The sequence below is a fragment of the Ceratotherium simum genome, chromosome 40, assembly GCF_057802395.1.
Source record: "Ceratotherium simum simum isolate JZ-2026a chromosome 40, ASM5780239v1, whole genome shotgun sequence".
NCBI classification, from domain to species: Eukaryota; Metazoa; Chordata; class Mammalia; order Perissodactyla; family Rhinocerotidae; genus Ceratotherium; species Ceratotherium simum.
The window spans coordinates 470,847-483,031 of record NC_141939.1 but is presented as its reverse complement, the minus strand read 5'-3'; the positions used below and the strand labels follow the sequence as shown (position 1 = coordinate 483,031).

General features: G+C 45.1%; 1 protein-coding gene across 1 annotated transcript; it reads left to right on the top strand.

Moving 5' to 3' along the window:
• Positions 1-6,729: 6,729 nt before the first annotated feature.
• Positions 6,730-9,178, top strand: LOC101395781 (interleukin-36 alpha). Its single transcript, XM_004435895.3, has 4 exons — positions 6,730-6,739; positions 6,827-6,940; positions 7,448-7,587; positions 8,966-9,178. Exons 1-4 carry the CDS (start codon positions 6,730-6,732, stop codon positions 9,176-9,178), a joined length of 477 nt encoding a protein of 158 aa, XP_004435952.2.
• The last annotated feature ends 3,007 nt before the right edge of the window (positions 9,179-12,185 follow it).

The window sequence follows — 12,185 nt, the reverse complement described above, 5'->3', positions numbered from 1 at the left end:
GTTCCTTTCATCCTCTTCTGCTGTCTTCCTTTGTGAATTGATGATTTTTTCATAGTGATGTACTGTGATTCTCTTCTCTTTATCTTTTGTGTTTCTACCACAGGTTTTTGCTTTAAAGTTACTGTGACGCTTACATAAAACATCTTATAAGATATAACAATCTATTTGAAGCTGATAACAACTTAAATTTGATCACATACAAAAACTCTACTCTTTTACTCATCCTCTGATATTTTATGTTTTTGATATCACAATTTACCTCTTCTTATATTGTATATCCATTAAGTTATTGTAGCTATAGTTATTTTTAATATTTTTGTCCTTTATCCTTTATACTAGAGTCAAAGGATTAACACACCATCATATTACGGTATTAGGGTATTCTAAATTTACTATATACTTATCTTTACCAGTGTGTTGTATATTTTTATGGTTCTAAATCAGCGTCCTTTCATTTCAGCTTGAAGAATTTTCTTCAGCATTTCTTGTAAGGCAGATCTAGTGGTGATGAACTTCTTCAGCTTTTGTTTATTTGGGAAAGTCTTTATCTCATCTTCACTTCCAAAGCACAACTTTGCTGGGTGAAGTATTCTGGGTTGTCAGCTTTTTTTCTTTCAGCCCTTTGGAGATATCATCCCACTTTCTCCTGGCCTGCAAATTTTCTGCTGACAAATCCACTGATGGCCTTATGGGGTTTCCCTTGTATGTGAGGAGTTTTTTTCTCACTGTTTTAAAAATCTCTCTTTGTCTTTGATTTAGACAATTTTATTTTAATGTGTCTTGGAGAAGATAGTTTGGGGTTGAAATTTTGGGGGCATCTATGAGCTTCATGAATTTGAACTTGGATGTCCAAATCTCTCCCCAGATTTGGAAAGTTCTCAACCATTACATCATTAGATAAGTTTTCTGTCCCTTTCTCCCAGGACTCCAATAATGCATAGTTATTTCTCTTAATAGTATCCCATAATTCACATAGGCTTTCTTCACTCTTTTTCATTCTTTTTTCTTTTTGTTCCTCTGTCTGAATAATTTCAAATGACCTGTCTTCTAGGGCACTAATTCTTTCTTCTGCTTCAAGTCTGCTGTTGAAACTCTCTATTGAATTCTTCAGTTCAATCATTGTATTCTTCAACTCTAGGATTTCTGTTTGATTTTTATTAATGGTTTCTATTTCTTTGCTGAACTTCTCATTTTATTCATGCATTGTTTTCCTAATTTTGTTTAGTTGTCTGCCTGTGTGTGTTTGTAGTTCACTGAATTTCTTTAAGATGATTATTCTTAATTCTTTTTCAGGCAGTTCATTGATTTCCACTTCTTTAGGGTCAGTTGTTGGAGCTTATTCATTTCCTTTGGTTGTGTTGCCTTTCCTTGATTATTTGTGATCCTTGCAGCCTTCATTGGTGTCTGCATTTTTGCAGTTTTTCAGTCTTTACAGACTGGCTTCAGCAGGGAAAGCCCTTTACCAGTCAGCCCATCCAGAGATTCTGGGTGAACCAGCTGGTAGTGTCTGTGGGAAGGCTTGCTGCTGGAGTCCTTGGACAGGTAGATCTGGTGCCTGGGTCAGCAGGTGGGCAAGCCAGGTGTTAGGTGCACAGGGGCTGGCCTGGTGCTGGGTTCATTGAGGCAGGCCTGCTGTTTGAGTCTGCAGTGGTAGGCTTGCGATCCGGGTTTGTATGGGCAGGCCTGGACCCTAGGTCCACGGGGGCCAATCAGGTGCTGGGCACCATGGGGTGGGCCTGGCATCTGGGTCTACAGAGGCTGGCCTGGTACTGGGGTGGGCTAGGAGCCTGGGTTTGAGGGAGCTGGCCTGGGGTCTGGGGCCACAGATGCTACCTTGACACTGGGGTAAGCCTGAAGCCTGGGGCTTTAGGAGTTGTCCTGGAGCCTTGAGAGGTGTGGGGGCCAGCCTGGAGATTGGGTCCATGGGGGCCAATCTGAAGGCTGGGGCCACAGGAGCTGGCCTTTTGCTAAGGTAGGAGGAGCTCGTGTCTGTGGGAGCCCACCTGGAGCCTGGGACCACTGAGACCAGCTTGTACTGGGGCAGGCCATGAGCCTGGGTCTGCAGGCTAGGTCCATGGGGACTGACCTGGCACTGTGGTAGGCCAGGAGCCTCAGTCCATGTGACCTGGTCTGGAGGCTGGGTCCATGGGGGCCAGCCTGGTGCTGAGGCAGCCTGGGAACTTGGGTCCATGGGAGCCTGCCTGGAGTCTGGGACTGTGGGGGCTGGCCTGGTACTGGGGCAGGCCAGGATCCTGTGTTTGTGGGAGCCAATTGGGAGCCTGGGGCCACAGGAGTCAGCCTGGAGCTGCAGTAGACCAGGAACTTGGGGCCCCAGGCATCAGCTTGGCACAGGGGAGGGCTGGGAGCCTGGGTTCATAGGATCCTGCCTAAAGCCTGGGCTGCTGGGGCCCACTAGGAGCCTGAGGGCAATGGGAGCTGGCCTGGTGCTGGGGTGGGCTGAGAGTTTGGGGTCACAGGAGCCAGCCTCATGCTGGGGCATGCTGGTAGTCATGGGGGTGCTCGGGAGGGCTGGGAATCTGAGGCCGCAGAGGCTAGCCTGTTAATGGTGTGGGCCTAGTGCTGGGTCTGCAGTGAAATTGGGTACTCAATTCTCTCTCCTTTCCCACAGAGAGTGTGTCTCTTTCTACTAGGCTGCCCTGGTTTAGGAAGGGGGGTAGGGGTAATGTGAAACTGTCTTTCCTACCCTCTTCAATGCATCTTTTCTTCTTTCTGTGCTCCACCAAGGTGCTGTAATCCCTCACCTGGAATCTTGAGCTCTTGCGAAGGTATTTTCATACATGGATAGCTGTTCAAATTGATGTTTCTGGGAAGGAACAAGTGCTAGAAATTCCTATACTGCCATCGTGCTGATGTCACTCTCTTCTGCTGTGTGCTGTCTGTTACCAAATACAAATATTGGCTTATTTTACTTTATTTATTGTGTCATGTAGTTCTAGAGATGCTGTTTGACTCTTTCAAATCTGTAACTTTCTGTACATTGCTATTTTAGAAAAATACTTTCATTTTGGCATTTGCTTCTTAAACGTGTTTAGGATAGCTGTTTTAAGCTCGGTGCATAATAATTACAAAATCTGAAGTCTGTGTAGGTGTGTCTCTGCTATCTTGCTTTATTTGTTCGGTTTCTTTCTTCTTTTTTGTGATCTTTACTTGTATGCTTGGTAATATTCAACTACTTTTGTCTTGTTGCCTTTGTAAAATTATTTGAGAGGCTCTGCCCTCCTCTAAAGAGGCTTTCTCTTTGCTTCTGGTGGAACACGTTTGGCCTATGTTAACCAAATACCCTTTGAGAGTTCTTGGCTCAAGCAAGCTGTGAGTACGCAAAGTGAAAATCCTTGTGAGGGCTTGTTTACGGGCGCGGCGTTCCAGGAGTGACTTTTTTTGACATCTTTCCCTCTCCCCCTTTGTTCAGTGCCAAGACCGCCCACTTCGCGGGTCCCAGAGATTGGGGACAGGTGAGGGTGGATCTAGACCTGGTTTGCTTGTCCACTCCCCAGCCTCAGGCGGACCCTGAGCCCTGACCTCTTTTTTTTTTGTACTGGTGTGATTAGACTACCGGCATGGGTGTGTGCTGTATCAGCACAGAGCATAGAGTGGTTTCAATGTTCCTTTATTTCAGAACCTGACTCTGTAAATCTGGGGTGGGGCCTGAGATTCTGCATTTCTGACAAGCTGCCTGATGATGCAAATGCTGCTGCTCCATGGGCTACACTTTGAATATCAAGAATCTACCTAAGCGGGACAGTTCCATCTAATGATTTGGCAATATGTGAACAATAGCCAAATTGAATGGTAGGAATTGTGCTACAGGAGTTGGGAAGGATTTGTGGGGCTGAGTTGACTACATTAGACCTTGAGCTGAGTAGTGAAGGATAGATATGGATGGACAAAAGAATGAAATCCCAAGGCAGATCTAGTTTTGGCTAGCTGAAGAGAGAGGGGAGGCTGTATCTGTAGACTTTATGAACTCAATGGAGTTCTTGTCTTCCAGAGAGGGAAGTTTCCTTCTTCATATTTGACACAATGTCCCTTCTCAGGAGCATCTAACTCCTTGGCTGTAAAGGATGTCACCTCCACACTAGGGAGAGATAAGTACAGATCTTGGGCTGTTTGGTATCACCAAAGCCCCCATTACCTCCACTAATGGCACTGTGGACTAAGTGTCCAGGCCGCATAGAGTTTCATACAGCTGTAGGATGAAATGAGGAATATGAAAGGACCCACATCTTATCAGCTGTGTTTATGAATGAGTTTGCATTAATATATGCAGCATTCATACCAATGTATGAATTGGTGGATGTTTGCTTCTTTGTACCTTATGGCAGGACATTGAGCTGCTCCCCTCAAGATATCCAAGTGTGTCCAGTCCTGTATAGCGAGCATAGGGGTGATGTTGAAGGCTCTGGACTTTCTTCTTAGAGCACAGAAATCAATTCGTGCTAATGGACACCTGTGGGAAGCTCCTCTTCATAGACTCAGCTTGATTCTGAATGCTAGTTTTGACTCCGGGACACCTGCTGCACATTTAAATGTGAGTACTTCACGATTCCACACTCCTGAGGGATGGCTGTGAGGCTACCCAGGGCAAGATTATGATGGTCTTTACATCCCACTATGGGATGAGAATCCCTGGGAAGGGTATAAGGTGTGAACATGAAGGTGTCTTTATGTGGCTAGGTAGGTTGATGAGGCAGCAGAAAGGTCAATGGCTAGGATGGTCTATTGGTGGTCACTGCAAAAAGGCTGATGGAAATAAATAGGCTAATCTGGGGTGTGGTGACAGACATAGGGGACTCACTAGGCCAGTTGTTCCAGGAAGTTGTCGTGTATTGGGAGATTTGCATACTTGTCTTGAACTCACATTACAGTCCAGCAAGGTACAATGCATTTCATACAAGAGTCATCTGAGGATCAGAGATGTGAAAGGACTTTGCCAAGGACACAAGGCTGAAATTTGCAAAGCCTAATTTTGAATGCATATCTTTTATGTGTGTGTGTGAGGAAGATTAGCCCTGAGCTAATATCCACTGCCAGTCCCACTCCTTTTGCTGAGGAAGATTGGCCCTGAGCTAACATCTGTGCCCATCTTCCTCTGCTTTATGTGGGATGCCTGCCACAGCATGGCTTGATAAGTGGTGCATAAGTCCGTGCCTGGGATCCGAACCTGCGAACCCAGGGCTGCTGAAATGGAGCGTGCGAACTTAACCACTACGCCACGGGGCCGGCCCCTGAATGCACATCTTTTGAATACAAGTCTCTTGCTTTTGCCACTAAGCTATCATCTTAGTTTGGGTTCTCTCTAAGATAGAAACGGGGAGTTCATTTAGAAGATGATCCCAGGAAAGCCAACAAAAGGAACTCTAGTGAGCTGGTTACTGTTGTGGGCAACTGGGCTGGGTCCCACTGGGAACCTTCTGAGAAACCCTAGCATTGTCTCACCAGAGGCTGCGGAGGCTGGGACATTCATCCACCAGTCCTTTCCCCCATTGGTTCAGGTTGCCCCTGAGAGGCAAGCACTGGAGGTGTGAAGCTGACAGGTGCTGGGAACTGCCATAGTGGAGTGGGAACTGAGGTGGGCTGAAGGGATGGGACAGAGCATCGACAGCATTGCCTCAGCTTCTCTTCATGGAAGACCTAATGAGCCTCTGCTAGCTCAGGGCACTGCAGCATCTGGGAGCCAGGCTCCCTGCTTCACTAGTCTAGGGTAGTGATCCAGGTAGTCCATGAGGGGCAGGGTGCCCAGGAGCTGGTCTTGCCCAGGTGAGGCTCACTTGAGTGGAGAGGCAGCCTGCACAGTGGCTCTGAGAAGCTGGAGGAACATACACTGGGTTGTTTTTCCCTGTCTGGGGTTGGCAGAGAATATGGTGACCGTGGACTAGGAGTGGTTAGAAGCTACACAGGTCTTAGGGGACTCATCCCTTCCTCAGTCTACTTTGCACCTACTGGGAGCTTCCACTCTTAGAAATTACATTTCCGTGTCTCGTTTTGCAGCATCAGAGTCCAGTCATCGGCCCTGGGCCAGTCCCATAATTTTCCTTTCTTCAAAATCAGTGTTGATGAGTCTATTTCCTGCTTGTTGCACTTAAAGGCTTAGCACGCCCTCCTTTTTCAGGGTGCACAGACATGTCACAACCATGCTGCGATTTGCGTTTACTTACAAAAAGCCTTACTGAATCCTCTGACACCAGGAACCAGCAAATAGCCAGGGTGCCGGGCAGTCCCAGCCCCAGTGAAGCAGAACCCCTTCCTTGACCATGTGGATAAAAGGCTTGGGCCTTGTTAGAGTCGGTCAGAGCATCTGAGTGCAGAGGAAGACATAGGCCACAACGGCAGGGACACGGGGTCCTCTGTAAACAGGTTACAGGTGCAGCCTGTAGCGGTGAAGTCTGCTGCCCTTTGATCTTCTCTTGCTTCTGGGCCTCTGGCCTTGGCCCTCACTGTCTTCTTAGAAATCTGGGTCTAGGCCTGAACGAGATTCACAGGTATAGCTGCTTCTGCTTGAAGGTAGGCTGCGTCTAAGAAGGAGAGCAGGTGAGGGAGTGAGGTGAGCTCTGGGAGTATAGATTCTGACTGGCATCACCGTTGGGCTGGTCACTAGCCCTTCTGACTCGGGGTCAAGCTGTGGCTCAGGACTGACTCAGGCCCTCTCGTGGAGTGAGTCTGCATGTAAATATCTTCGCTCTTCGGCAGTTCTGAAACACCACCACCATAATGCAAAGAGGTAAAGATCCACACGAAAGGGCGAAAAATGCGAAAGGGGATATTCTGTGCCCTTATCCTTACATTTGCATTTTGACTTTCTCTACAGGGCTTTCCGTTATAAGACCTATTGTGGGGAATATTCAGGATAACAATCATCTGGTGTGGGTCCTTCAAGGCCAGACCCTCATATCAGTCCCAGGGAAGCATGGCAAGGTTCCAGGTGAGTGGCCAAGGTCTGTTGAAGGCAGCCCCTGTGGCTAGAACTGTTGTGTGTTTTGTGCTCAGCTTTTCATTTCATTATTAAGAGGCTTGTTAACTGGCCCCATCTGGAGAGAAGAGCATCTCACAGGCAATAATGAGCTAGAGGGTGATCAGAGGGTTATTCTGTGACTATGGTCATGAAGTCAGAGAAGAGAGAGAATCGAGGGAGACTGAATGGTTGGCCTGTGGAAAATGGCAGAAGACTGTCTGTGAAACTCCAAGGAGTAGGACTAGGACAAAAGAGTGGGATCTAAGGGCAGACCAGTTTTTGAATCCATGAAAGGCTGACTTTCCTAATGGAAGGAGTTCCCCAGGGGTGGAGATGAAGGTCTATCTGGGTTAGGTGGTGGGCGACGGAGTGACCACTCTGTGAGTGTCTGTTAGCAGATTCCAGCTCTATTGCCCTTATAGCCCTGGGTGCCTTGGAAACGGCAACTGAATGCCACTCTTCGTGTCATGTTCGCAGTCACTATCGCCTTAATCCCATGCAAACATCCGGAGGCTCTTGAGAAAGACAGAGGGAATCCCGTGTACCTGGGACTGAAGGAACCGCAGTTCTGCCTGTTGTGCACAAAGGTTGAGGATCAGCCCACGCTGAAGCTCACAGTGAGTGTGGAAAACAAGGGTCTTGTCAACGCCTGTCTAGGAGAGGAGAGCCAACTTATTTTACAAAGTGCTCATTACAAAGTGCTCTAGATTTTATACTCTTTTAAAGGACAATTTATTTATTATCCTTATGCATATTTATTTTTGGTTCCTTTTGGGTTGTATGTATTGTGAAAGAATAAGAAAAAATTACAGGGATGTTTTGAAACTCATCTGCTAAAATCACTGATTATTGTATTTATAAAAATAATTTGGCAAGGAGGAATGCTTTTAGAGTTATTCCTAACTCCAATGGAATATACATAGATAAAGAATATATAATAGAATATATATGTATATATATACACATATACATGCATACACATATATACATACATGTACGCATACGTACATATGTATATATACACATAATGTGCAGGCAAACAAGCAAGGACATTTTTAGAAGTTAATTTTCACAAGGTGGATAAGCATATTAAAACATCTTTTTGACAAAAAATAGTTTGCAATTTTAAGTGAACAAACATAATTCTCTGAACAACCATTTTAATAATTGCTAGTCTCCATTATTAAAAAAATACTTTAAGTCGTAGGAGGATCACAAACCAGGTCTTTGTGTTAAAGGAAATCTCTTGACCTTTTTCAGCAAACAAGCACAGGGAGACACTCAATTTAATGACGAGATATAAAACAGTGGTTTTCAACCAGGGACAACCCCCCCCATTTGTCAATGTCTGGAGATACTTTGGTTGTCGCAACTGGGGGCTGAGGGTATATTAATCACATCTAGTGCGTAGAGGCCAAGGATGCTACTAAACATCCCATCATACACAGGACAGCCCGTGACGACAGAGGATTATCCTGTCCGGAAAGTCAGTAGTGCTGAGGTTGGAGAGACCTGACATAAAACAATTGTTTTAATTCAAAGTTCATGGCAACTGTTATGTCAATAGTCTTTGGGTTTCTCCATTTCCAAGCAACAGGTAATGGCTAAACTAGTGCTTTGCATTCTCAAAAACTTTTATGTCAACAATGTCTTCTTTCAAAGCCTCACATTAAGAACCATGGAAATTTGTGGCCTAAGGTTTTAACCATCATCTTAACAGATATAAAGTACTTGGGCCTATGATTCTTTTTTATTGAGGTCACATTGATTTATAACATTATGTAAATTTCAGGTGTACATTATTATATTTCAACTTCTGTGTAGACTACATTGTGTTTACCTATAATTTTTAATCCCAGGGTATGAAGTAGAGGTCTCCAGGGCTGCTTTAATGCATGGGGAAGGCTATCTTGGACAGAAACTATCAGGGTGTAAAGAATGTGGAAAAATTCAAGCAGTCATGTTTCTCCCTGGGGCCTCTTTCTCACCCTTCAGGAACAGAACATAATGGATCTGTACAACCAAGCTGAGCCGGTGAAGCCCTTTCTCTTCTACCACAACCAGAGTGGGACGACCTCCACCTTTGAGTCCGTGGCCTTCCCTGGCTGGTTCATCGCCGTCTGCTCCAAAGGAGACTGTTCTCTCATTCTTACCCAAGAACTGGGGCAAGCCTATACCACTGACTTTAAGTTCACTGTACTGGCTTAATGTCAGTCTGGAGTTGGAGATTGCTCTCCATGCAGAGAATCTGGCCTTGGTTTCCTCCATTCTAGCTCTTAAAGTGCTTCTGAGATGAATGTTGCCATACTGACCCACTCAACAAGGGGGAGCAGAGTTGCCACAATTATGTCTAATTTTCAGAAGTAGAAACCAGGTTAAATGGAGAGTAAGCAGTCAAATCTTAGCCTAGAATAGGAAGGAAGTACCTGTGGTTGGGCTTTTCACAAGGATATCTTGCTGTACCCTAAAATACTCATGCAGTGACCTAAGTGTTGAGCCAGGCTATATGCCTTTTCCCAGGGGCAACATGGAAAATATTTCAGGGATATTGAGGGTCTTTGCCATGGCCACATAGCAAAAATGTGGTACAATTACAAAAATAATAAAGAAAACTCTACTTAATACACTTGGTAATAATACTTTGAATAAGAAATGAGGGTGATTCTTTCATTTGTAGTCCAGGTCTCTGGATTTTCAGATACGTTGTTCTGTGGTGTTGTATCAAGACCTTTCAGATCAGGATGGGAAGAAGCAGACATAGAAGTTCCATCAAAAGAAGAGACCCAAAGGAAAGCTGAGCCCCTCCTAGGCTTGGCTTATGTCTCCATGAAGTTACGTATTCTGCTGGTTTGAATGAAGAACTAGTGTTGTTTATGAAACTTTCACCTAAAGCATTATCACTGGATCTCAGGAAGAGTTCATTTGTGAAATAAAACTTTTGTCCTTTCAGTTTCTCTGTTATGAATGGAATGACTTTATGAAATATCATGGTCATAATAAGTTTTATAGTTTGCATTCCTTGCATTCATAATAAGTTTTATAGCTTGTAAAGCAGATTCTCATGAAGTCTCTCATTTCTAAAAAGAACCCTACTGGGGTTGTTGGGGAATACGGTATCCTCCTAAACTCAGGTTTCCCCAGGACTCACAACTGGGGTGAGTGGTACAAATAAGGCCTCATTAAAAGAAAAAATACTCCATATTTCAGTGCATAATGCTGGTGCACAGCTAACTGAGAAATTTCCCCATCCTACTCCAGCAAGGGTTTCTGAGAGTCTTTCATGGATTTTTCCCATGAACTCACAAAACGTAACCTGACAAGGCTCCCATTCATCTAGAGCGTATTTATTACAAAGGCTTATCTGTTCTTCTACCTTTTTATGAAGTAAGGTTTCTTCCCACATAACATGAGTGAATTTCTCTGTAATATAGAGATTTTTAATGTCTGTAGTCTTGTTGTGAGTTTTGACTTTCCATCATATTTTTACTTGTCTCCAAGATTTGGGGACATATGTGGGGATGCTACTTTCACAAACACATTGATGACTTCCAGGGCCCTACAGGCAAAGCCCCAACCTCCTCATCCCATCCTGATATCTTCTGCCTTTCAGCACTGAGTGACCAGATTGGTGTCAGAGATTAGATTTTTCCTGGCTACAGCACAGCACTCCCCGAGCTTTTCATTTCTCATGGTTCCTACAAAAAGGTAGAACTGTTTCTCCTCTGCCTTTCCATATGTAAGTGATTTACCTAGAGCTGTGGGATGACCAGGACACTTAGGAGAGTGAAAAAGCTTCTATTAATAATTAAACTGGGATGATGGGCATAAACTTGGATGCTCTAGGACCAACTGGGGTGTATAGTCTCCTGGGTGCAAGGCTAGAACCCATATCAGGCTCTCCCCAGAACTCTCTCCACATACCTGCCCAGCCGAGGAGCCAAGGTGAGCCCATGGGTGTCTCGGTACATCAATCATCCAGCAGGAGGTGAAACTCCCAGTCTCCCCCCTTGTCTGAGAGATTCTCTTGGGGCAATCCATCCCTAATATGGGATAGGATAGCATCCCCCGACCCTCTTCACAAGGAGGGCAGAAACTTGCCACGTCTCACCACAACTCATACAAGGTAGCCCACTCTCTTCCCAGTCTTCCTCTTACTCATGAGAATACTTAATTCACTCCTTTGTTTATTCAACAAATATTTATGAATTCCAGTAACGGACCAGACACCGTTCCAGACATTGAGAACCTAGTTAACAAGACAGACAATTTCCCTGGCTCCATGGAGCTGGCATTTTGGTGATGAAGATAATACATAGATATATGCCTGCATACATGCATGTGTACTTACATACATATCCATGGCCATGGAGGCATACATTTTATGCAAAAAATAATAGAGAAAAATTAGGGATTAGAGCATGAGTGGGGGGGTGGCTCTTGTAGATAGGGCAGTCAAGGAAGATCTCATCTAGAAGTTGGTTTTTTTGCAAACGCGGGGAAGAAGTAAGGGAGGGAACTATATGATGCTCTGGGGAAGCCCATTCTTGCAGAGAAACAGGAAAGGCTCCTGGTGAGGATGAGCTGTCTGGGTGGGAGAATCAGCAGGACCCCAGTGCAGCAGGAGCAGGAAGAGTCAGAGGGCAGGGATAGACGCTCTACAGAAAGACAAGCATCACGTGGGCTTGTGCGAGCCGTGGTGAAAGCTTTGGTTATTATTCTGGGTGTGATGTGAAGCCGTTAGAGAGTTCTGAGCAGGGGAGCGACATGACCGCATTTTACGTCTTTGATCCTCCTCACTGCTGGGTGGAACTTTAACTCTAGGGAGATAAGAACAGAAGCAGCAACACCAATTGGGGACCATTGTAATACTCCAGGGGAGAGAGTTAATGTTGGATCTCAGAGAACAGAATCATGTCCAGTGGTTGTGAGTTAAATGGAAGCATAGAATTTGGGCACAGAATGAGTAGAATTTTTTAATATTTGGGACTGACCAACAACAATGGGTTTCAAGGGAATGATTCCCTTTCACTGCCAATGTTGAGGCTGAGTCTGATTCCTAATTCAGAGTTAGGAGACCACAAGACCTCCAAAGTCCCTCCTATGACATAAGTCTCCTCTCTTGGACACAGTGCAGGTTTCAATATATCTACCGCTGAACCCAAGGCCTCCTATGTTCCTCAGCTAGCACAAAGTGCAAGAGACAATGACCCAAAGG